The sequence below is a fragment of the Varroa destructor genome, unplaced genomic scaffold, assembly GCF_002443255.2.
Source record: "Varroa destructor unplaced genomic scaffold, Vdes_3.0 BEIS01000005.1, whole genome shotgun sequence".
In the NCBI taxonomy this organism is placed as follows: Eukaryota; Metazoa; Arthropoda; class Arachnida; order Mesostigmata; family Varroidae; genus Varroa; species Varroa destructor.
The window spans coordinates 35,501,744-35,528,593 of record NW_019211458.1 but is presented as its reverse complement, the minus strand read 5'-3'; the positions used below and the strand labels follow the sequence as shown (position 1 = coordinate 35,528,593).

Genomic DNA, 26,850 nt, shown 5'->3' with positions numbered 1-26,850 from the left:
CTATGCGAACAAAACGGATGTCTAGGCCTCTATTTGCCTCGAAGTAAAGAACAAATCTATGGCTGCAAGCAATGAATGCTTCTCACAGTTTTTCGTGCCATTATGGCCACACATTCGCAACGTCCCGTCTTATCCAGCTGCTTGTGCTGTTGAAGTTGGCCTATGTGTTTGTACCTTGGTACTTCTGTGGAGGTAGATGAGAATATGAATGAAGGAGAGGAGGAAACGGGCGTAGAGGACGTGCAAGCACTATGATACGGCTGTAAGGCCTAGAAGAATACCTGTCATAGACATCTGTGTACGAGCAAGAAGCACGCAAAGCAGGAAGCCGGCCGGCTGCGAACCGTAGCTCCTTTGCATAATGTGCTTCGGCTGTTTGCTGTTTGTTTCGCCGTAGCCAGGTGAGAAGATGGGTGACCTTTCGAGGCCATTTATGGGATTGTCCACAAAACTGGTCGTTAGCAGATGCTACACTGCGCGTACCATTACTTCACGAAGCCATTTAGACATCCACAATCATCGGTTCGCGTTCCGTACGCTGGCGTACAGGGACGCTGTTTTGACAACCGTGGTTTATTATGCGGCTCCACTGTACGAGTGCTGTCATTTTTCCGAATGCACGATACCGGCCTAACATCAGTTTAGCGCCATGCGGCTAAGCAAGTGTCGGTCCCCTGACAAGGAAAGTGGTGTAGAAGTACTGGCAATACGCAGAAGATATTGCGATGAATTCATACTTACAATCGCTTTTTGCCGTTAGGTCGTTGTGGTTACTAGCATCGGGAATCACTGGAAGTTATTTAAATTTAATAGGATCATCTTAAAATCAAACGGGAATATTATAAACAAACCGTATATTTACGTTTTCATATACCTTATATAAAGCGTCATAAAAAGCAACGAGAACTACAGCCAAACTAACTTTGACGCTGTCATGAAAGAATGATCTTTCCTTTCAGAACTTCCCACAGGAGAACCACTACGTCGAACTAGGTGAGAGGTAGTAGTAAGAGGTGAGAGGTTTCTTGATAGGATTGTAGGTGATGTGGTGCGTGATACAATATGTGCAGGCCATGGTGCTCTGTGGTGATGTATCCGACGTGCTCACTCGCTCTTCCTGTATCCCGGTCTTTTGCTGCTAGGGTATCTAGGGTAGGTAGCTGCTTGGTCGACAGGATGCAGGAAGGCAGACAGAAGAATGGTTTGGTCTGTGCGCTACAGCCTGCCTTCCTGGTCGTCATTGTTGTTGTCGGTCTCGACTCGCTCCTGAACTGATAACAGCAACCAGCCACCGTTACTGGTGAAAGTAACGGTAGAGTAACGGTGGCAGCAGCGGCATGTGAACCAGCCTCTGGTCTTGCGTACTCTCTCCAACCGTCTTTTTCCTCTAAGTGATTCCTGATTCCCTCGGGATCCCGCCTTGACTCCTTCGAGCCTATACGCCATACAGCGTAGCCCTGGAAACACTCTGTTGCTCGAGAGTGTCTGCCAACCTAGCAGCGATGGCATTGGCTAGTGACGCCCTAACGACTGCCATCTTCTCATTGCTGATTAAGCGCGAAAAGGGGAGTATTTAGCGAATAGTGGTAGTAGTCAGTTACCATCTGACCGTGCGGCATTTGCTTGGACTCCCGTTAGGTCAGCGTCCATCTGCAGAACGAAATTAGAACAGTTGCACGACTGCAGGAGCAGCCTTCACTGCTTCCGATGAGCTTTCTCAGCGGCGGTCCCGCCGCCGTCAACATCGCGAATCGTCTCATTACCGCACTCCGTTGCTAGCGACCGGGCGATTGGGTGAGCAGCCAGCGAGCAAAGTCTCTCTCCTGCCGCTATCACCGCCCGACGTGATGGTTCGAGAGAGCTGTGGTTCGTTGGAAGAGGAGGGGTAAGTGAGTGGGTTGAAACTCGGCTAGGCGACCGAGTTGTGAATCTTGGTGTAAAAGACCACCACAGGCCGGTGGAGGTATCTCTTCTCCGCCTACCACTCTGTTGGTAAGTAGGTCGGCGAGTTGTTTGCTTCGCTGTAATGGTTCCGTGAGTCGCTTGGCTAACAGCAGCCTTTTGTCGACTCCAGTGAGGGGTCACAGCAACAGAAACGGCGGCGACGTCTTTTTGGCAGCGGTGGTAATGCTGCTGCTGCTGTTGTTTGTCGTCTTCCACTTCTTCTATGACCTCGCACAGGAGAAATGCAGAAGCAAACTTTTGGCCCCTTCCTCTAACTGTACTACAGGGACAGTACTTCTCTCTTTAACCTGTGGGACAACTTCCATTCCCCTTGACCTCTTTCCGATGCCTTACCTTCGCCTAGAGCGGTCCTGCCTTTCGTACCCTTACACATAGTTCCTGCTCCGCTGAGGCCCGTTAGCAAGAAGCCAGGGCCAACTACACCTGGCCTCTTTAGTAGCCCCAAAAGCAACAGCAGTGGGCAATATTTCCATCCCTAAAAAAGCCAACGATAGCAATTACGCGAACACCAACGACTCAAGCCGTGGAGATCGTATTCGGCTTCGTATGGCACTTAAACAACAATTAGTTGGCACTCGAGAAGCGGTAGTAAACGTTGCAATAGGGATGTGATAGTCACGGTGGCATCCCAAAGCACCAGAAGCTACAGGACGATCGCAGTAAATGTCACATATCTTTTTCCTTTCTTTTTTTGCTTGCTTGTTTTTTTAGTATCGCCATAGTTTGTATGTCTACTTTTAAGCCCAACTAAAGGTTACAAGGTCGTTTTTGATAAAAGACACAGTGGTTAGTTATGTTTGGAACAAATGGCATTAATATCGCCTATGGCTGTGCTGTTTTTAAATGCAACAACGTTGCTGGTTAACTGGTCAGCAGATATAAATATTCCTCTTATAGATGAATATTTTTGTGCTACGGAGTACACGTGTACTTGCTCTCAATATCAGCATGAGTCTCCGAGCATAGAGAGAGTTCCGGCGAACGAAAGCACACGATGCTTGTCGGCCTTCTACTATAGCACAATAAAGTAAATATCCTTACACTGAGTTTTGTAAGAGTATATATATATATATATACAGATGAAATTGGTCGGTAACTTATGTAAGTTGTCGACCGATTCGTCTTTTTACGCCCTGAACCTGCCAACCCGCAAAGAATAGTAGGTTACTTAGTGGTAAACACATTAGCGTGTGCGATAGGTAATAACGGAATGTTACACTTTAGGATAGCGTTCGTTTTCCGTAAAGACCCGCGCTTGAAATATGGTCTATTGCGGATTTCCTAAATTAATTAAAATTGCTGAACTAATAAACACAATCCTCATATTTAGGACTCATTTAGGAGAGAATCCAAGTGCAAGCGACACGCAGCCACTCTAGAAGAAGAAATTCTGGTACGGTTTGTGGTCTGAAACTGTCATCGGGCCTTTCCTTGAAAATGACGATGGAGGTGATGAGCTCTATTGTACAATCTTTTTTTGCAGCCTAAAATGACGACGCTGTGTGCAGGTAACCTTTGGTGTTAACGAGGTGGGGCATCTTGCCACACAGCGTGGAAAAGAATCTGTCAAACCATGTTTTTATATTGGTTTACCTCGGTACGTGGCGATAACATCAAAGACTTGTATTGACTTCTCCCGATTCCTTCCTGCAAAATAACGTGAAGGAGTAACATAATGCCGAAAACAATCTTCGACATTAAAAAGAGAATTTATTAAAACATTAGTGTTAAATTAACGAGAACTTTTATTATACTAAAAGGATCGACTTATGGAAGCAGTCCTTGGCAGGACATTTGACTAACACTGTTTCGACATTACTATGTGACGCTGTTTATGTATATAACATATGTCGCACAATATATATATATATATATATATAGTGCAAATTAGATCTTCTATGCTGGATTAACGTATATAATATAATAAGAAACGCCCAAACACTCGCTTTTGCTTTTCCTTCCGGAAGCATTTCAATAGCCCGGCAACTTGTTATATAATGTACATTTGTCAAGTTATCTTTGCAATACCTGCATATATGTATATATATACAGACTGCAGCACATCTAAGGTCAGAATGGCTCCTATGAGTTATCCGTAAGCCCGTATCTAAACAAGACAAAATACTTAACTGGTGCTAGAAATGCTGTTTTTCATAGTCATGCTTAGACAATATAACCATTATTTACGGCAAGTACAGCTTCAATTTTAGTGTCTAAGCCGCTTACTAACTATTGTCAAGATATTTCCTATTTAATCCACAAATAGGTTATAATAGTAATTGGGCACTAATATGTAAGTGCTCAAAGCGGCCAAGGTCCGAGAGGTGCAGGGGGGAGCACAAAGAATCTCAAAAGGATCAGCTGTGGGAGCTTATCTGGGTGACCCAATTGACCATTGGTATTCTCCTTTTCAGAACGGCCGTTAATTTCCGTATCAAAAATCCAGGCATATCAAACATGGATCTTTGATTCACTTCTAGAACCATAGCGTCAAAACCTTTCTAAGCATCTTCTAGCTTGTCTTATTTTTCTTTTTAGGTTTTTCAAAAGCCGCAAAAAGCAAGCAAAAACATAGACCGTCGATATGGGACAAGAAGTTAGAAATGATTTGGTCAGGGTTTGTCCGCTCTAAAGGGATTTGCTAATAGCTTATATTCGCCTAATTGTGAGAAATGGCGAATTGTTTCTATATTGGTCGTTTTATTCAAGAAAAAATTGCCGTTTTTGAATATAATGATTACGATCAAGAGCGCTGGATGACCGGAGCAAGAACCAAATGAAAAGTTGTCAAGAATATCAATTTGTTTATTGGGGTAAACGTAAAATTTTTCCAAAGACGTACATCATTTTATCGGCTTCACTATTCACCGTTTGACCCACTCCCCAAAAAAATTAGATTTTGTACCTACCCCGGGGTCCAGGGTTATCATTCACCAACAAATAAACAAATGTAACTGTATACGTATTTTTCATTTTCTGAAAAGGTATACAGTACCCAACTATTACATTGGCTCGCAAACGATTCCACTTGCCGTAGATACGTCCAGATTTAAACTCACGCTACAATGTAAATGCTCTCATACGGTGATACAACACGCTTGATTTACGGAATAATAGTACAGGTTCGCAGGCACTATGAATTGTCCCCATTAGCGGGCCAGCAAAGAATATAAATAGCTTCCACTTGGCAGTCGTGGTAAAATCGCGGGATACCACAAGCATGTGCTAAGTGACCACACAAATTATCAAATATGTGGCATATGGTTCTGTATATGAGTGTACGTTACTACCACGTAGAGATCACTTCGAGTAGAGACAGGCGATATCGTGCCCCTGACGTTGATAGCCTAAACTGAATTTACCACTGCTCATCGTCTCCGTACTTCCATCCGCCTCATGCTATTCAATATATTTTCTTCTAGTATATGCCGTGTTGCGCACTTCCGTGCGTATTAGAAAAATAGCAACTCGCTGCTGCAAATATTTAAAGCTCATGAGACGCCTCGTGAGTTTCGTTATGAGTGTTTGTGTATGGATATGTCATTGCGTAGGCTGTGTGGACGAATCTCCTGTTAAGCCTTAAGAAGGTAAGGGACGGCCAATCACGCTAAAAACCCTAATGCAGTTAAACTGACGTGCCTCCGTGGCCCCTACGCCCATATCTTTCCGTGCACTCGTTCACTTGCGTCCGCGTGTCCGCGGCTATGAGCCGCTCCTTGTGCCGAATGCCCCCGACCCTCGCCGTTTAAGTTTAGTCTTTGGCAGCTATTGTTAGATGTGTTTGTCTCTTTCCCAGTGACTTTCCTTTTCCGTTTTCACTTCAGGCCCTCAATGGCCATGCGTAGATGAGAGTGGGCTAATAGTAATAGTTGGAAAGGAGTAAGCTAGAATTAAAAATAGGCAACGGCCGGGAGAATGTCAGTTACGTCTCCAGTACCGGAGTACTAAACACCGATGGGACTTAACGGTAGCCCGTCCTTTTGTCATTACGAGCCACACACGCTGCGGAAATGACAGCGGTACACTCTAACACGGAGCTGACTCATTGTCGCAATGATAAATTGCATCTGTAGACGTTTACGACGAAGCTGTACCAAAAAGTACAAAAGGAAACAGACGTTCTTTGTGCAAAAGCAGAAGAAATCAGGATCGCAAACGTTAACTGATATGCCTTTCTCTCGGGAAAGCTAAAGGGTAATGAGTTATTTTGCCAAAAGACAGAAAAGCGGAAAAAAAGGCTAAATAGAGGAGCAAAGGCGAACGGCCGGTCGTAACTTGCCCATGTTGGCCAACTCGTTTCGAACGCCGACATGCCCCCAACTTGAGCTCGCCGTTATAGAACGCCGCCTCCGGGGGATAAAGTCTGACTATGCTCATTAAGGCATGTGTTTCAGCGAACACCGAAGCGTTGTAGTTGTCCCTGAGTGTCTTAGCCGAAGGCCAGCAAGAAGAGACCATCACTCCGTGCAAAACAGCTGCTGATATATCAGCATTCCGTTACCATGGAGAAAAGAAGCTGGGTAGTGACAAGAAGAAAGAATTAGGTTGCTCGTAACTGCTTGACCGGCGACAAGTCTTCCTCGAAGAGAAAAACATCTGGCCGATAGTCGTCTATCAGCTCAAGGCTGCAAATACGTAATGGTATCCGTGAACCGTAGTGCTAAGTTTTGCGAGTATATTACCAGACAAGCATGAGACTCAGCAAAACGTAATCGAGCAATCTTTAGTTAAGCGGGGACTCCGTTGAAGTTGGCTTAGCTCAGATACGTTTCTATTAGAATCAGTAAGCACAGCGAAATATACGATTATCTTACTTTGGCGTTGAGGTAGAGGCAAGAACCATATTTAGTTAACGAGGACAAGAACAAGTTAATGAGGACACGTTAAACTAAGAGAGTTGTGTCGAGTTCATCGTTGCGGCTAACAAATAAACTAATTTCTTCTGAAAGTCTGCCTTCTAGTAGTTATGAAAAGAGGAAGATGTTATCGATGCATGTATAGCACTTAAGTAAGCAACGTTTCCACCACCCTTACGTCACGGTAAGAACTGAAGAACGGGCTACGTTTACAGGTAGCGTTGGTACTCACTTAGTATTCTCGTTCACTTGTCTGCGTTCATATTTTTCATCACCGATCCGTTATGTCGTAATAATTATCTTTGTTTCATTTCCCGTGCTTTTCGTTGCCTCATGGACAAGTGGCCGGCACTGACACGTTCGCTATTCAACTAATCCGACCAGAGTCAGCACAGGAGTGACAGCAGCGTAAGGTCCTCAACGCCGAGAAGAAAGGGGCAAACAGAACAAAGGCAGTAAGCAAACGCGCGAAACAACAAAACCGACTATTTCTCATCGCATCTAAAACTATCACCCGTCTGCTATAAATATGTTTGCTACCGGCGTGATAGTGACTGTTGTGAAATTTACTTTTATAATGAATTCTAGGGGCGGAGGGAGGGCTGATTGGAGAAGTATTCGATGGTTGTTCTACACGAGTGAACGACAAGGGGGCGCAGGGGATTCAATCGTGTGTGCATAATAGAATAAGAACACCCGTTACCGTATTGGTCTTCTAACAGAAAAGAAATCGAGTCGACTGAATTTATAAGTTGAATTGGACTATTTCGCTGCGTGTATTAGCTACTTTTGACTCTGCGCTTTGAGCCACGGGCTTTTAAACTTAATCATATACAAACGCTCAATGGCGTGTTTAAGAAATCCTAGAAAAAGAGAAGCAGGAAGCAAAAGAATTGACTCTAATAGTCCTAAAAATGATCTCGGTTCCCCTACCCATTTATATTTTTCTTTGTGAAAAAAAATCTAGATGAATCGCAGACGTTCAAAATTAGAATCGTCCTCATCAGTATAGCGGTGATAACGAATCATTCATAAACTTTAACGAACGTTTGATTCTTGCGGTGCACTCGTGCTCAATTGCGGTTTGTAGATCTTTTAATTATAGTCAGTTCTCTGGTGCAGGGCCTATCATCAAAGTATATCGTGCGAGAAAAGTCCTATTGCCGTCAGGTTCAGACAATCGGCAGAATACTCTGAAGAACCTCCTCTGCAACAACTCCATATCTGCCTAAGACTTCTATTAAAGTATGCTCTTACATAGGGTGAGGGCGCTCTATCCTGTTGGAAGTAAAATTTGCCACCTTTACTTTCAAGTCTTCACGAGTGCGTCATAAGAAATAACTTGCAGTAAAGTTAAATAGTAATAAGTAACAACTGTGCTTGCTGGCAGAAAACAATGGTCCAGTTAATCATTCACCTGAAATTTCGCGCTAAATTGTAATTGCTGATAATTTTCAATGGTATTTTTTCGCTGTTTCAATGGTATTTATAGCTGCTCAGTAGATGCAATTAGGCCGATCAATTAATTATGCTATTGAGTTATATTATAGTTTCTTTATTCCAAATAATCTTCCCTGAAAACTATGTATTCTGTCTACATTTCCATAAATATTATTGGCAAAATTATATTCTTTCCGGATCATCATCTGTGATAAAGGTCAACTTTCCCTATCCTACAGTGTCCTAGAATGCGATGACGGCTTGATTTTTCTAACGCCGATCAAATCAGGCATCCTGCGACTTGGTTGTCCCACAGACTGAGATCTCTCGCTAAAACTTTTCGCTTTTTTTCTTCACCAGTAAAACTAGTTGACATAGGGAACGTTGCCTATAACATCCTGAATAGTTCTCTATCTGCTTCAAACTTGTCTCTGATCCGATTAACGGTGAGTCGCATAGATGGATCTGCCTGCAGCGTTTTATCTGTACGTATGCGTCCAATAGCACTCCGTTTTCTCAGTGTTTTTAATTAATTATATCGTGGAACGGAAGAACAATGAGAGGAAACAGTTGCGTCATGTATAGTCTTATAATGCACTAAATGTTGCACATTACAATTTATCATTCATGGAAGTTTAGAGTCTATGATGAATTTTTTATGAGTGCCGCGTTGGAAGGCTACCCGAGATATGGAAGAATGGTCATTTACAGACAAAATGTCCTCGGGCGAATCCTCAGAGTCAGCATAATCTATTGTAGCCAGTGTGAACTTATTCAGCTTCTAATATTTAACGCGTCAAAATATAAATGTATGGCATCCACTAAGGATAACGGTGTTGGATGTATAAAAATCGCTTCTAATTAATGATGAGGCAATAAATTATTTAGAAAACGACGTCCATCGCTTGTCCAGGGCTATCCGGACAGTTTGCTAAGTGAGAGGCACCTATCTGAAGATAAATGCACGTCGATTTCGCATGTATGCGTGCCTGTTAACTGTGACTGGGACGCTTTTCCTGAGCGTGCACGTGTAGATAGATTTTTTTCTTTACTTTCGCAAATTGGCCGAGTCGGTCATACGACTGCTGCGCAGTAATTGTAACAACAATCAATAACATGATGTCGTCTTTATCTAGAAGCTTGTACTACATGTTAGATTCGAATGTATAATAAGCAATGGTGGGGCCATTAGTCTGAAACGCCTTCCTGAAGAGCTGAGGTTAGCATAAAATGCCTACACTCGATTGACGGGAAGGCCAGTTGATCGGCTAACGTCTGCCAGCCAATGCCCAGATACTTCTAGGTTTATAAGCGTGTTATTTTTATTTTTGTCGGCCCGTTCCCTACTTGCCTAGCGCAGAGCGGACTAGAACAATGTCTATACTAGACCGCACGTTCGTATTGTGTTGAAAATAAAATCATATGGATGCTGTACATACACAGTGCTGCGTAAAAAGCTCGATCTCGTCCTGTTGTTTCGTAATTCGCGCAAATTTTTTGTTAATATGAGCTTGTTATAAGCTTGCTACTCCTGTATTTTATTTAATAATGCCGATATGTTCACTCAGCGAATCATTTTGGCTTTGCTAATTTCAGCATTTGTTCTTTTTGTAAAAGCAATTATCTAACAAAAACTGAAACCCTAGTCGCGCACAGCACTTCAATCTTGTAGAAGCTGCGCAGGACGAAATTCAATTATACAGGAGCCTGCGTGCCCTATCGTAGCATAAAAAGATATGTTTCCTTCGGATTTTCGAAAGATCATACAATATAACTATGTAATAATACTGCTATGCTGTATATGTTTTCGGTAGTTTTCCTGCGAAGTAAAAGATCCTTCAAATACTACTTAACACATTTTCCTCTGCGGCAGCGTTCTACATTCTACCCTCTATATAGTATGCTATCATACAGCTGAAATCTAAATGCCGGTTCAACGTATGCTTTTTGCCATGGTGGTGCGGAGAGTAGTTGCCCTCTGCAGCAAACACAAACAGAAGTTTGGCCATTTTTCAATTCGCCTGAACACAAGTTAGCTGTAATCGTTTCGTTAGATGAAAGCCGTTCAGGACCTGTCCGTGCGGGACGGGATAACCGGCATCGACAGGAAAGGGGTCGGGAACGGCGGTGGCAATGTGCAATCAGATGCTGCTTTGACGAATGCTGTTTTTCTAGTTTTTGTGACCAAGCAAATTACTCCTACTGGTGCTGGTAACGTAGCAGTAAACGCCAAGTTGGCAGATGCCAGCCCCGTAACCGTAGTCGCATACCGTTCCTCGAACAGACGCTGCGGCCGTCGGCTAATTGTTGACAAAGGGATAGGACGCTGTGTAGATGTCCGTATGCATAGAGGGCTTGCCGCTAGTTGCTGTAGCGTACATTATGGTGACATTTTTGTTAACGACTTCATGCCAACTCCCCAAAGCAGACCATGCAGGACTGGTTGCCATAGTCAGTTAGCCCCTCAGCGCCAAACGATCTTCGTTCGATCAAATGGTTTACACATGTGGAGTTAGCATTTCTCTGTGTCGGGCCTCATTCTTTCTCTCCTTTACCTTCCTTTCGATTTTTCTCCTTATACGTCCGTATCGGTCGGAAAACGACGCTCCGTTTCGCTACATTCGTCGACGTCCTAAGCGGACCAATCGAGCGTCTGTCTTCGTGTGGTTCTGCTTGCAAACAATGGCCCTTCTCTCGACTACTGCCGGTCTCGCAGCTGTGTTCTTCCCTTTTTAGCCGCACCTCCAACAGATGCGGAGTTACTTTTTTAAAGTGACAAGCGAGAGAAGGGGTAGTGCATCTCATTAATGAATAGGCAATATTTATTTGATTGATCTCTGGACATCGCAAAACGACCTTGTCTGGGGGAGCTGGAAGATGGTAAAACGATAACGGCATTGCACTCAGTGGCTTATTATCTAGACGGGCTGTGGTTTAGGTTAATGGCAGACACACCTACTTTAATGGGGAAGTCGCCGTTCAGGTCCAGGATTTAAAAATTTCTTGCTTCGGTTCTGTTGTGTGAAATCTACTAGTCTCCTTTACAGAAGAGTTCATGACTACTATGATACACCACAAATGGTAATCTTTCGGTTTAACATCGTGTAATCTTTATAACATATCTATACTCTGCTCGCGAATATATATATTATTATTAATGATGCAAACGGTGCATTTTTATATTACTGTTGTATGATTATTCTTCTAGGAAGCGGACCAAGTCCATCCAGTCGTGCGGGTTCTTCGGGTTCATCAGGGGTGTCAGTTATATCCGGTGTATGGGATCCCGCCAATTTAGCTAGAGAACTTGAGGCTCTTCGTACCGAGCTGGAAAAAGCTCGACAAACCATTAACTCGATGCAAATTGCGGAGCAACAGCTTAAACAAAGGTACGTGTTCTACAAAAAATGTACATAAATATTTCGTAGTTAGTAAGTCGATAAAACCTATACTTTTAATTCATATGTTGGGTATATAAACGGTTTATTCATATCAATGCTTTATAGTCGAATGTTTTCAATTCAATCGTGTAGAGGTAATGCAAATAAGCTCGATGCGCTTTACAATAGGTGCTTTGTTAATTAAAAAACAGATGACAGCTTATAATACTTCCTATCGTAGATATACGTATAAGTTAAGAAGACATGCTAAACTATAAAACAAAGTCGACGCGTTCTTATAGTTAATGTAATATTAAAGACCTGTACTCATAACGATTTCAAGGAGAACCTAGGTGGTAAATTATAGGATTTCTGAATAGCTGGTGAAACCATGTTTACAAGATATGCAGACTATGCTTTCATCATGAACAACTACGTCGCCAGTGACCCCGCTCTTTGGAACAGACTATTAAATATCTGTAAAAATACATCGTACGAAGATTGATACATACTTATCAGCTTTTAAATAAACCTCACGAAGATACGCATCCCTTGAAAACGAGAGGTGCCATTGGTTTGCCTGAACACACAGTTTTGAATACCGCCATCTGCCACACAGCCGTAACGTAAATCTTAACAATTTTATAAGTTGAACTTTTGCACGTAATCTATCCAGCTGTCCCTTAAGCAAAACTTGATTGGATTGGACATTGCCAATAGCGCTCTGCCGCTGTATTATTAAAAGTGGATCCCTGACATTACAACAACCTGCCTATCGCCACAATTCTGTACAGGAACGCAGCTTAAATATCTGTGATTGGTAAGAGAGAAATCTTTTTTTCAGCACTCGCGTTGCGGAAGCTCGAAACGCGCCTCAGTAGACAGCCTAAAAACTAATCTCGGCGTGATAGGCCCGTTAGCCTTAACATACGCTCACGCAAGTTGCTTCTTTTTCCCGTACGGTCTGAAGATCTGTACTGCGTCATCGAGTTAGTAGCACAACACCAACAGCCTTCCAATGGCCTTTGTGGATATTGCCCACAAGCTTGAATATGTACGCAGAGGGAGTGGTGTACGTAGAACAGCTGACGATCGAGGCAAGCAGGAAGCGAGGAACGGTAGATTCACAGAACGAACTACCCTTGATATTTTTTCTATGCAGTAATTGTTTTCTAGCCAAAGCTTACGTTTTGCATTAATGGAGAGGCATTTCCGCTAAAACTTTCCACTGCTCCCAGATCGTGTGTATACTATGCATAATTAGTCATATTCACTAACGAGCTTGCTTAAAATGCTAAATAGTGTGGCGCCTTTAATTAGATTTAAAATGTCCTTAGCGGCCTTATAGAAGAACGTTAAAATCATTTGCTACTTGAATAATTGCTTGAATAGTTTCAATTCGGTTCTCAGTATACAAGGGGATATAATATAGATGTGCGCAAATTTTTCACATCAAGAAAATTGACTCATGCAAAAGACTGATTAAGGCTATGCGTATGTTTTTTTTATTTATGCGTATATTTATTATTTATGCGTACGCTTTAATTAAACTCGTTAGTTAACGTGTGCTAAGTGATACACCATAAAAATTGACAGTAACTGTACTTCTTGTTGGCAGCATCGTCAGGGGGTGGCGAACGACTTTTCCGTTTGGAAAAATGAGCCTCGTAAGGTCAATAATATCTCATGTTATCCTTAATTCCCAGGATAGCTGGATCGGCGCAGCGCGTTGAATGACGAGCAGCGCAGCTCCTTGATCACGTCCCAGCAGCAGCTGCTTCAGCTGCCGCAAAGTCGAGAAGGACAATGGCGGAGCGGACTTTCAAGAAGAAAACTGACTATTGCAGAAAGATAAAGAACGAAAAACAACCTTCTAGGAACATTAAACGGCATACGCATCTTGTCGATAACCTCTTAAGCGTCCTGTTGAATCTTATATTATTATGCTGCGCAGTTCCCATGGGTAACGTGACATGCATTCACGTAAGTAGGTAAGGCAACGTAAGGAGAGGACGTTAGAATTACAGCTACCGGGAATGTCATGTCCTCTCGAAATGAAGAGGATGAGTAGAATCTTGAGATTGTGATTTTTATTTCAAATATCTCAAAGGATCTCCGAGCGCATAAGGTCGATGATATACGTATGTATGCCTAATAGGTTTCGCTAGCCGGTCACGGAACTGCCGAACTACGAAGCCACGGTGCCGATAATCCGATGGGAAATCAAACCTCAATAATGATTACGTGTGTGTAGATACAGTCTCTACGTATATATCCTAAATACACATCCGACTGAAAAAATAACAATAAACATATCTTCTCAGGCATATTTACTGATCACCTTGTTAGATTCGTGCGCCGTTCACTCAAGGCCATATCAAAACATATTCATACCTTCTATAGTAAACTTCGAAATAGTCCAGAGACCGTGAAAGTAAATGTCGTCTTACAAAGCAGCTTTGTAATATATTCAGCAACCCATTCGAGGCTGCACAACAGAATCGACGTCACACACTAGGATAACCTTAATTTTTCGGATAAGGCATCCAGGCACCGAGGTTGCTTAAATAGCAACGATGATTTATTATTTGGTTTTCTAAATATGTTTTGTAATACACTGTCCATTGTCTGCTCGCTTTATCTAGTAGGAAAAAAAACCCCTGCTACTTACTTCTATTGACCCGGACGTGTAGGATGCTTGATTGAAACAGTGCGTGTATTTTAAGCGTATACTCTCGAGAATGCGTGCCTTCACTACAAAGTAGGGCCGTAATTAATTTTAATAAACGTTGCACTTTCGTCTTGTTCACGTGTCTCCTATTTGTTTTACGCATTGCACGTAAGTATATTTCACGAAATGAACAATAGTTCATTAGTTATTGAAACTCAGGGGAAGTTTAGATATCACACCGGCGGTTCCCGTTCGCACGTTTTGTAAAACCTCACTCACAACATCAGTCACGAAGTTAACATAACGGTATTATATCAATGCAATTTGCGCTAAGAACCCTATACTTTATCATACAATTTATACTGGAGTGAAGCACAGACGTGTTAGGTCAAGGCGAGTTACGTGATCAAGCAACAATACTATCGGTCGGAACGAGATTACTTAGGTACCGCATGTAGCCACCATGTTCGAGCCTGCATTATCCTTACGGTTTAACTCAGAGCGCATTTTTACATCCTTCAACTTAACAGTAACCGATATGATTAAACATGGCCGACGTCGAAGATCTATATCCCCCACAAGGCAAGAATTTTTTTTAATAACCTGGAATCTTCGACTTTAAACGGATGGCTTTCCGCAGGTTTCTGCACACGAGTAGAACGCGAGTCTTCGCCTTAGCACTGCTTGCAAAAACTACACAAAACAGATAATTAATGACGCTATCATCTTTTGACAATGAGAATCGCCGAGCTATCCGGATCCTTCCTTAACGTTCCTGTAGTTTTCGGTAGAGATATTTTAGATTTATGGCCGAACAGAGTATGGGCGGGTCAGAGTCTTCGCATTGCCTATAGCAGTTCCAACGATCGACAGAGGTTTCTTATTTATCATGGCCTCAACAGCCATTCCATGGAAGCGTACTTGTTGATCGTGCGAAACGTTAAGATCTACTTATTTACGCGCTTTTCTGTAATTCCATGTTATTGCGAATTTGGCCAATTTAGCCTAAACTTACTCACTTACCTTTATTGCACAGAAAAATGCAGCTCCCTGGCGGTTTGTTTGAACTTTTGTGCACTAGCTTGTTGCGTATTGCCGACAAACCTGTTAAAAAGCTACCTAGTTGTTAATAGTAAATCAAAGGCGACCAAATCTGGCATACCCGAACAGACGCATTTTGCTTCTAATCCGTCCTCTCTCTGAAACAATATTGGACCGACGAAATCGGTACCAGAACAATGAATAGTAATACCGGTTCGATTCAAAACGCTAATAGTTAGCGGTTTCTCTCGACAGCCGGTTCGGCCTTGTACCTAAGGTATGTCTTACGTACACCGGCTATCCTACATGCATTCAGCATAGAATAGCTTTCTCTGATGGAGTGTAATGTAGCAGATACGGAACGGTGCAAACTTCAATTGAATTTAACTTAGCAACAAACGATAATGCGATAGGATAGAACAATGCTTTATGCACTGACAAATGGTTAGCCTTCTCTAATTATCAACGCAACTATACCTCAAGTACTGTGAAAAAGATCGTATTGATAAATGCGACTTTTGTTTCAGCTGTTTTTGCAATGACCCTCTAACTCAGCGTGGAATGTCAACATCCTTCGCAAATTTATGCGCGCTAATGAACTTCCAAGTTAGACCATACGGTAATATTTTTTCGACCATTGTTAATAAAACGCATCGTAGTTGCTACGAAACACACCAGCTGTATTTATACTGGGAACTTGTTCGCATTCGGCTTGTCTTGTTTGTCAACACATAATATGCGCACATAGCAAATGGCGGATGATGTGCATCTAGACCACCTTGTGGCTAGTTACAGCACTGTCTCTTACATACACTTAGATACGCTCACTTGACTTCGTTTACTATGGCGGGCCAGAAAACCAGATGTTTCTAGCTACGCTTCGTTCAGAAAATGGACGTCGACTGATCGGAAATAATAACTGTTCGATCTCGGTGATGCTTTTAGCTACCTTGCACCGAGATAATGGTTTCTGAACTCAGACAAGGGCTGGCGGATTATCGCAGTAAAGCATCGTTTTAGGAATCGCCAGTCTAGTTTACCGTATAAATTGCAACGACCGCGTTTGGGAGTAGATTCGCCCTTAGATAAGCAGACGCGTGTCTTTACCAACGAAGTCGATGATGACGTTAGTAGATATTTTAACCCTACGCAGTCGAGCTTACGTAGCAAAAACAATGCAGTTTATATGAAGTCAACACCAAATGCCCTGTTAATGGACCTGTACTTAGCGAAGTAAAAATCGTTTTGCTGAAATTTCGCTAGAATTCTAAATTGAAAAAGCATTATTTCGGTTTCTGGACACTTCTGGGTTTTTGAAAATACCCAATAGTAATAAAAGGATCCCAGCAAAGTGCGGCAGGAGGGTGAAAAAGATGGCGCAAAGAACTCTTTGTACGCCAAAAATTGTGATTTTATATTTCCGAAAGTGAGACTTCGGCCAACGCTTTGCTTATTTTCCCAAAGGAAGTAATCTGTTATGTGCAGAACATCGCTTAAGGCAGATCGATCTTTTCGTCGCGCATCCACAAATCAAAGGATTCACTTGACTTCTTCACAACTGCCTCAATGGATGAATAGTAAACAAGTTAATTTGTTCTTCTTTTCTAGACAACTATTAAAAACAAAAAATCTATGTTCTATATATTTTTGAACCTTCAGCGGTTTTGAACTCCTCTTCGTCTCCATCATAATATTAGAACTATGTCCCAAAAATTAATATTCACTCGAAGAGCACTGATCACACACAACAGCCTGAAAACGAAGGTTAATCAACCGTTGAGATCCAGCGGAAGTTCCGGCATAGATCCGAGGGCCCTGTTTGGTGCATGTTTCTTCAATACTAGATCCTCATCATATCAAAATTGCTTATGATCTACTTCCATAGGCCGCGGCCACAAACTTGAAGTCTCCTTCCTGATTACTCCCGCATCACTCCGAATAAGTTACACCTCTGCCATCAGACATCTCGTTTTCTACACGGACTCGTCTGTTTCATTCACTCTTACTTTGTTTTATGACCTCGAATTATCACGATTTATCATTGAACCTCAGAGAATTACGTATGGACACCGTAATTATACCTGCTTGCAATAAACTTAGAATAATGAACTATTCATTCATTAACTTAAAATAAATTTAGAATCTAAGCGCATTCGGCAAAGCTAACAATGTGTACACTGGCTTACAGATCGTTGTATGACAAATTATTTCTCCGAATAGCGATAACACCTATAGCCGCAGACATACTATCTTCAATAGTGCCTTGCGTAAAATTCGCCGTAAAAAAAGATGATCTACTAGACGTATTCTTCGACGACTAGTTACGCTACTTAGAACCTAGCTTGACAATAGGTACCATGACTCAGCACGATGTCAAATAGATACAGACTCTACGATTCGTCTGTCTGCTGTACTGTGATTGAAGCTGAATTAGAAATATCAGATCTGGCGATATAAAATTAGCCGATAGGTTGCGGATACCAAGCCTCCTTTCGCTTTATGACCACACACCTCGAAGCAAATCACAACAACACAATCAGTTCGAGATAGAACTGTTTATAATAGCTCTGGCAACCGGCACAATGGCTCAAAATGATTTTGACCTGTCTTGAAAAACGTATCTGAATACAGTTCCCTTTGAGAGGTTCTTCTGAACAGCCTTTCGAACTAAATCTCATAAACTTTATCCGTGTTTCCTTCAATCTGATCGTGTACACTCTTTGATCGATCAGCCTTTGTGATGATATCAGCCATTTATGAAACCGCCCTTGACAACCAAAACTTCCAGAGTTGAACGATGTGTATTTTTAGCATATCCTCACCAACGGTTCCGTAGCAATCCCGTAGCGAGCGTAAAATGAAGCGATGACAATCATCAAAAAAAATCATAAGTAAAAGTCACGGTTATAGTTGTCGTATAATGATAGTCAATTAGTCCTTCGAAGTGTTCTATTCAAGATAGAAGAACTTGTCATGTATTCTCGTATCGTATTCCTTCTGTCGTTCACACATACCGAAAAATAGATGTACGTACATGAAGCAACTGTGTTGACTGAACGACTGAATATTTCGCTGATTTTCGTAGGTTACTAGATTTCACCTACGGCATTCTGCTGGTGTTGTGTCAACGATACAGACCTTTTTCAGGGGGGCATCCTTAATCTTGAGATTTATATTCGTATCTTGCTGGGGACTCTTTGTAAATGGACCGTTACAATGTCAATATATCTCCTTATCAGTTTTGATATAGTAATACGGTTTTCTATATTTCTGTCTGCTGCAGACTGGCAGCAGAGGCACCTCGCACAGCTGGTGGCCTCTCGGTGGCGGATCGTGGCCTGAATTTGGCGAATGGACCGGCTGCAGGAGGGACGGGTACCGGTACCGTTGGAGGTCCAGGAGTGGGTGGCCTTCTGGATAAGCGGCCTTCGGCGCTTATTCGTCGGTACGGAGCGTTATACGCCCAAGCGCGGATCGATACTCTTGACGCACTCGAGAAACTGCCACAGCTTAGTGATTGTGACGAACTCAAATCCAAGTTGCTTTTCTCTGTTGTTGTGGTATGGACTCAACTTTAACTATACACTCATCTAACTCGTATAAATAAACTGTTTAATAAGAACTTTTGGTAGCTGAAGCAGCCATACGTAAGCTGCAAGCAGATGGCCGGCATTAGATGACTAACGCTTACCTACCAACAAAATGATCTATCGGAGTCTCTTTTTGTAAATTCTGCTTTTCGTTATCTTCACAGTGTTCTTCGTTTTATTTCTTCATGATTGAAGAATGAGAAAGCGAGTTTTGAGGAGACTCAAATGTCAGTACATTTTTCGATGGCCGCTTTCAAAGCCACTCTAAAGAACAACGACAGATATACGTATTGCCATTTGTGTGTTCCTCTTGTGCGGTGCATTAATTAACGTGTGGTCCTGTTGCGCTTGCGATTTGTACTTCGATTCACAGCTGGCTTTCCGTTCAGTAGGAAATACAATTGCCGACATGAAATCGCAAGTGCGGCGTGCCCTACGCGTGAAAGGTGACGCTACCTCAGATCCGTATGCCGAAGATCTTGAGGCCAGCGTTGAGCTGTATCTCCGATCAAAAGCCGAGGATTTCGATGTTACGAAGAACATTCAGGTACTGCACCCAGCTTACTTACTCGATTTCGTTGAGGATAGGAAGCGTTTATTTTATTTAGAAATATTATTTCATCAAATATTGATTAATAGCCATCTTGCCTACTTTCGATACATACAGCCTGATTTAGTAGTGTGACTTTGATTGTTATTGTACATTGGGGTTAAGTTGGCCTTAGTGTATGGCAGCCTTGCTCGATTGATTAAGGAAATATACTATCCTATGTTGTCAAACCGATAATGGCTGGAACTTTCACACGGTACGCATGCAACTGTTAGCTGCGCTTAGCCATTACGGCTATGTGCATACGAGTTACTGTATTCTGAAGAGATTGATAACGACTTGAAAATAGCCCACGCACAAAAAATTTATCCGTCGAAAGCAAGCAACATAGAGTAAAGCCAAGCTTGATTCGAAAGGAATTTTTGCCTTGTTCCGCGTACCGCCTTGTCCGGTGCCCAACATATGCATGTTTTATAGAATCATTCGTAAGGATGTACATTTATAAAACACATTTTTGCGCTGATGCAAAGCTCTTCCGCTTGATTAAACTCTATCTACAGCGTGTCTATAGTAACTATGTTGCAATAACGCCCCAAACGAGTTAGTCCTCGAGTGGCCATGGTGTAAGAATTTTGCCTTACGCAAAAAGTAACATCAGTTTGTAACGTGTCATGCAGTATCAAAATTCTGTTCACTTTATCATATTTTTGGCGTTTTCGAGCACCCTGGGAAGACATAGGGGCGCGGGTTCGCAAACTCCGGCAGTGTCAAAAAGCAAGTGAAGAGAAGCATCGGTCCAACACAAACAGATTCCTAAAAGCCTGTAAGGTATGACGCTCAACAATACATTCGTATAAGTGCATATTTTCCTATAAGTTAACTGGCTTTTTAGGGAATACGAATTGCTCAAATATCACCATAGAGGAGTTACTTTATTTTAACCAAAGCTGCGTTGATAAGCCCATATTCTTTCGCTTGAAAAATTTGCAAAGGTTTTAACACATCACTGATGGGCTTTGTTAGACTAAACAACAAATATTTGACAGGGAACAATAAGGAACAGCTGAACAGCACTAATGGTTCCTAAATTGACGCCATTTTATCGATCGCGAAATGTCTAGTCAGTGGCTTTAGTTAAAGGCGAAATAAAAGGAAAAGATATTTATTGACTAATGAAAAATTAACCTTAGTTACTTTACGCAGGCATAAACACTTCCGTGATAGCATTACATGTTAATCGTAGGGACACGTGGGCTCGAACCCGGACATAAACACATCTCATTTCGTGCTGGAAGCCAGCCGTCTGATGGAATGCCCAACAGCGATACCGGACCTAAAACTCGAAACATAAAGGTCCAGACACCAATAGGCCAAATATAATAATATCACCATCATACAAATCATGGGATTCGTGTAGAGGTGAATTGAACAGAAGCCATGTGCACACTTATGGCTTAAGAATGTCGTATTTGTATGAGAAAGCTGTCAAGCGTGTAAGTTCTTATGCTCAATGAAAATGAATAGTAACTTGTGTCTGTCCCATTTTTCGTTCTGTGTGTCGCTACCGAAAGAAAGCAAAAGAAAAAATTAACTTGACGTCCAAATAGGTAAACTTGAGGATGACTGTTCTCAGCTGTTTACTAAGAAAGGGTGACTTGCTTAAATGAGATTACACTCTTCATCCGTGGGGAGCAAGCCTCCTGGACAGAACGAGGAAACACGACGACGATAAGAACCTGTTCACACGTTGGATCTCATGGGAACTTTTAAGACCTTCAAAAACAACGAGTGGGAAGCTTCGTGCTAGACAAAAGAGGAGTAGATGGCTCTTGTGGGCACGCTGACTTGCATTGAGAAAGCGTAGAGATCGATAAGTTCAATTTCTTTTTTAACTAAAGAACATTTAATAACTAAGACAGGTAATGTTCCTGGAATTATTACTGATGTTTCACAATAAGCTGTAAACATATTTCTGTCATTTATTTCATCACAATATAGGAAGTGTAATATTTGCATTTATGCAGTTCGTCCATTATTATTATATATCACAAGACTCAAGACGATTTACAATTAGACCAGTCAAACTACACAGGAGTGTACTTACCGACACATCTAGCGACACGTAGTGATTTACCGTGCTTAGCTAGCGTAATTGGTAGATATTACTTGCCCATTTTAAAAGTATCGAACTCGATTGTTAAAATTCCTTGAACATATAATTGTAAATTTGTTTCACTAAGAGGGCTATACCTGGTCAATAAGCGTCTCATAAATTTGCGTTAAACACGCCCTATCGTCTCCATAAGCTTTTTCACTACTACGCAACGGAAATCAGAGGCTAATGTCGATGACGTGTAATTGAACCTCTTGTACGTCCGTTGTATCGCACTTGATTTATGCCATAATGAACAACGAGGTTTAGAATATGAGTGTCTCCCAAATAGGGAAACAGCTGCACCGATAACAGATCAGAAACAGTTCCAAACATCTCGGAGCACCAAAACCGATTAATCCAACAAACTTCCAGCGTTTTATTTCCAGGTATCGAAATAGGCCCTACAAAGACTGCAAGAACTCAAATATAATTTTCATTAGTAAACAATATTCAACGAATGCTATAATATCAAGGTACTATCACAACTAGTTGTACACAGTGGCTTCATCGCGTATGCGTAAGTTAGCATCGCTACCATGTGAATATGTCCTTATCGAATAATCTCCTCAAGTGCAAAAAACCTAGAACGAATCTCGATTTCAATTTAAATGATCAATTTTCGCCTTTAATTCCAGGACGTCTGTCAACAGATTCTGGCAACTCTGTATGATTATCCTTGTCTGAAGGAATGCCGAGGTTTGATCACCTATGTAGGCGATAGTGTCCGTCTCGCATGGGCACTCTCCACTCAGACGCCCCCATACAGGTTCGTTTATCAGACCTCCAACGTCACAGTGACTTTCCGTTTACTTTTCAAATATATATACTTGGCAACGAGTATCTCAACGATTCTTTCATATATACTGTGTTCATTTCTCGATCAGATTCTAAATCTTGAATTAGCAGTCCACTCTCGATAGCTCTGTTTCGATGTCACACGTTTTTCAAGCCGTTTCCTTACTATCTCTATGACATAACAGAACCATGTGTCAAGCTGACGCAAAAGTATTGCACACATGTTAATATGGCAGTAGAACTTAATAGAAATAGGCTCCTCACCGTGTAACCGCACTTCAATTACGTTAGTTCACGTCTCTATTACGTTCTTACTTATAGACTGGAATTCGAGGCACGGACGTTCCGACCCGATTATCATGTGCGCTTCCATTCATCAAATCAAGGATCTGACCATATCTGCACCTATCTCTGGCCCGCTCTCATTGAAGCTGAGAATGGTCCTTGTGTTCACAAAGGTGTCGTCATTACATAATCATTATAGCCAAAAATACACTGTAGTTAAGCCTTTGCCAACACGATTTGCGACATTTCTTCCTCATTCACTTTTTTGCTTCATCGCCAAACCTTCAGTCATCAAGCTCCTGGTGATGATGATGATGTCGCCACCAAAAGCTTCGTGACATAACTGGCTATGACTTGGTCAGTTTCAATGACTGAACCGTTATTCCAAACTTATTCCCAATGTACGATAAGATATATTCAAAACATGCGTGCAAAACTGGAAAACAAAGTATCGACAAAAGGAGGTGAGAAATCGAAAGATATACAGGAGGCACAAATCAACGTACAGAACACCCTCTATTGAAACACATCAATGATGAGATTATTAAAGACGTCTTCCTAAGACGTATGCAGTATCTACGACCGAATGAAACGGTAACAACAAGAATATATCGATACTGTCACTATTATTAATATCTGCATAGTTGCCGATAGTAACAATATTGTAACGTATCTCTCGATTGTTGCTAGAGTATGGTGATGGTGAACGTTTGTAATATACGCTGTGGGCAAAGCATTCGATAACGACACATCGTAGATATCCTGAGCAACTATACGCAGAAAGCTTTTAGCCTGTAATCGGTGATTACAAATTTCTCCTTTTGAATACCATAGACACAATAATATAGAGCAAAGATGTCAATAAGGATGACATCGTCCAGTCTTCGAAAGAGCATTATGTTTGATAGGGGACATGCCTCACTCCTTTTGTATGCCTCTTCCATGAGGCTTACTAGGCCTCGTTGCCCTGAGCTATAAAGTGTCATGCTGTTAGCGACACTTATGGCGGAAAAAAGTTGCAAACACCGAAACAAATTGGTTTAAGCACGCTCAGATGTAATTATGTGATCATTTTAAGAGAGATGAGATACAACACCTGAAAAAAAACTTGTCAGTAGCTACAATAACGATTATGTTAAGAAAAAACATGATTATGACAATAATAACAATGATAGGTAGAATATGATTAGCTAGTATAGAACATCTACAGCACAGAAGCATGCAGATGCAACAAGTAAGACGAAAACATATCGGCAAAGAATTTATCTAACGGCGACCTATCAAACTGTCTTCATGCAGATGGTCGAAATCAGACCAAATCGACAACCCGAATAATGCACTCACGAATGTACGCCCACTTCTCTCTGCACGATGAGAAGCGGATCACTGTAGCCTACGTCCTCGGAATTTTTAAGTTGTATATATACATACAATCTAGATTCACCTAAACGCGTCCATGAATAGATATGCTATTACACGAAACCCTTCTCAAACTTACCAACTACACTATAGACGATCGTCGCCTAAGCCGAGTAAATACGCGTGTTTAGTTATGTAATGTGTGTATTGAGGACGTGAGGCTCTGATGCGGCGACCTCAAATCCCTCCTAATCAGTACTGCAAACTTCCTACTCACAACAAATAAACGAAGATGAATTATTCAAAGTTTGTGCCTGACAATACGGATAAGAGGAAATGTTCTTAGAGCCCATCGACTTGGTTCGCCGATCCGAGAAGCACTTGTTGTTGCGCAAGCCACATCGCTCGCCTTGGAAGCAACACGAACTGTATAATTGTATTACGTCCGTACATAACGCCGTTTCGTTTGCGAAGACTACAAACAAGATGGATCGTTGTTGTGTACAGTGATCACTTATATACAGAGTCTACCTGTTCAGCGGCGGTCGCTGCTTGATCAGTCAGTACCGGATCGTGTGAATCATGTCAAAATGCTAAAAAACAACTGGAGTAATCGATGCGACTATTATACAGCTAACACAGTTTGCGAGCGAGGCTACGAAACCTATCGAGTGCTAACTTACCCCTCGGTACGTTTTCGTTGTCTTCATATTTATTCCTTCTAAATACAAATCGTGCAGGATAATACGAATTTAGCTATTATCTCTAACGAATAGGGAAGGAGTATCTGCCAACATCTGTCTAATCGAATGAGGAAAAAACTAACCGAGATTATAGTAAGGCACATTTCAAACTAAAGAGCGAATGAAAGAACACAGGCAAGCAATCGTTCCTTGTTTTTTTTCACACATACAACTGGCCATGTCCTTGTTATAGTCAACACAATTCGTGCTAGACAATGGCGATTTCATCAGGCTGGCCAGCCAGCCAGCCAGCCAGCCAGCCTTTTACAACCTTGCCTGAATTGAAATGGAAGCAAGACCGGCTAGCAGAACTAGTTAAAAAGACTAGTCTAATAATAGACGGAACCGCTTCTTACTCTGCTTTGAACTGACCATTTTTAAACAAACAAATACACACATATACGAATATAATTGACACTATTATAACAACGTTATTGTACGTACCATTCTTATATGCACACATAGGTATTATACTGATATTATTATGGCAACAACAGCAGCAGTATCATAACGTCATGCGCTGATTTTACTGATTAAAGATAGCCAGACGCATCAGGATACAGACGCGCGAAGTGCTGTCGCCTGAATGAGAAGAAAACAGATCTATGTACGACCCATATATTTACTATAAGACTATTTCTGACATCGTGATAATGATGTCTATGACGACATATATATCGTATGATATATACATATGCTATTAGCTAGATGAACGGATCATGAAAGCAATTAGGAAACTGCAACCACTACAACTAAACAGTACCGACGAACACTCCATGTGCCTACGGAATCTACCGGTTCCAACCTATTCCTTCTACTTGGGTCCATCTACTTAAACGAGTCTGGCGATTCACCAAAAATGTTCTGTTCGTGGATATAAACAGTGACGATAATAATCATTCGCCATCTTAACTCAAAAACCGACTACATATATATACATTAAGTTCATACAGAAGCGCCGTCTTACGGTAAAAAAGAGATTCGAAGAAGTGTGCGTAAGGGAAGATAAGATGCATGCATAGATGGTGGGGAGTAACCAGAGATGCAAACTATATCGCTTAGCTAAGTTAGCTAGATTCGATACCCAAATGTTATAACTTATAAGCAAGTAATCTTAACAAGCTGCGCGTAACAACAAACACTAGTGCGAGAGCAGAGTCGGAAAAAGCTAACCAATCGATAGAACAGAACGTGTATAAGATAAAAAGACAAGTCATAATGACAATATGGTTCATTGATTATGACGATGACCATGATAAGAAGGAAGCAAAAACACCGCAAGTGTGCCGTGTACATAACTATGCTCCGTCAGTAAACGGTAGTTAATATCCAGTATCACGATGTAACGGATCTACGTCCTGCATGCTACGATATGACACATATAAGGCGTACAGAACCCATTCCACTTAGGCTCCACCGTCTAAAACTTTATCATCACTTCGACCTCCAGTGTTCATTAGGGAACATTTTTTTCTTTAGATGTTATTGAACAAGTCCTCACTTATATAAGTCCGTTGTATGACTCACATCAACGTTGACCGACGTATTGATATCGTTTTACTATTTAAACAGTTTTCATAGCAGGAAATTCGGTGCACACCTGATGCCTGTTAAGTGTGTGATAACCTTATGAATAGCAAACTTCAGCGCTATCGTTGATTTTTTGATATAGGTCAAAGCCCGAATGATAAAAGTCGCTTTCAGCTTGATAGGAGTTTTCACATTAAAAATACCGTGTAAAATAGACATTGCTCGTGTAGATCTGCCAGGCGCTATACAACGGACTTGCAAGCCTTACATTCTCCTTTCGGCTTTCATAGCGGTGACCTTATGTTATAACATTATTGATAGCAACCAGTTTTCAAGAAGTGACCATAGTCTGATAGTAAATGAAATGACATGCCAGGATCAAAAATATAGCTTATTTCATACAAAACAAAATCGTGTTTTCATTAGATTTGACCAATTTTATTATAAGACAACATTAACGTTAGGTAGGGCTTTCACAACTAATCCCCAA

General features: G+C 41.6%; 2 protein-coding genes across 15 annotated transcripts in view; one reads left to right on the top strand and one right to left on the bottom strand.

Moving 5' to 3' along the window:
• LOC111250597 (uncharacterized) overlaps positions 1-16,307 on the bottom strand; it is a 42,217-nt gene extending 25,910 nt beyond the window's left edge. For 2 of the 13 annotated variants that reach the window (XR_015328818.1, XR_015328817.1), the window contains exon 1: positions 14,313-16,307. The gene's annotated coding sequence lies outside the window, so the exon portion shown is untranslated. Of the gene's footprint in view, positions 1-2,304; positions 3,655-7,053; positions 7,238-8,360; positions 11,660-14,312 lie in introns of those variants that run through there. The other 11 variants (XM_086990676.1, XM_086990673.1, XM_086990675.1 and 8 more) reach the window with 11 other exon arrangements.
• Positions 1-26,771, top strand: part of LOC111250596 (uncharacterized) — a 250,814-nt gene extending 224,043 nt beyond the window's left edge. For both annotated transcript variants that reach the window (XM_022805990.2, XM_022805991.2), the window contains exons 6-10: positions 11,470-11,650; positions 18,637-18,913; positions 19,317-19,490; positions 22,284-22,414; positions 22,765-26,771. In XM_022805990.2, coding sequence (XP_022661725.1) covers positions 11,470-11,650; positions 18,637-18,913; positions 19,317-19,490; positions 22,284-22,414; positions 22,765-22,918 — 917 coding nt within the window. In that variant the 3' untranslated portion in view covers positions 22,919-26,771. The remainder of the gene's footprint in view (positions 1-11,469; positions 11,651-18,636; positions 18,914-19,316; positions 19,491-22,283; positions 22,415-22,764) is intronic.
• Positions 26,772-26,850: the final 79 nt, after the last annotated feature.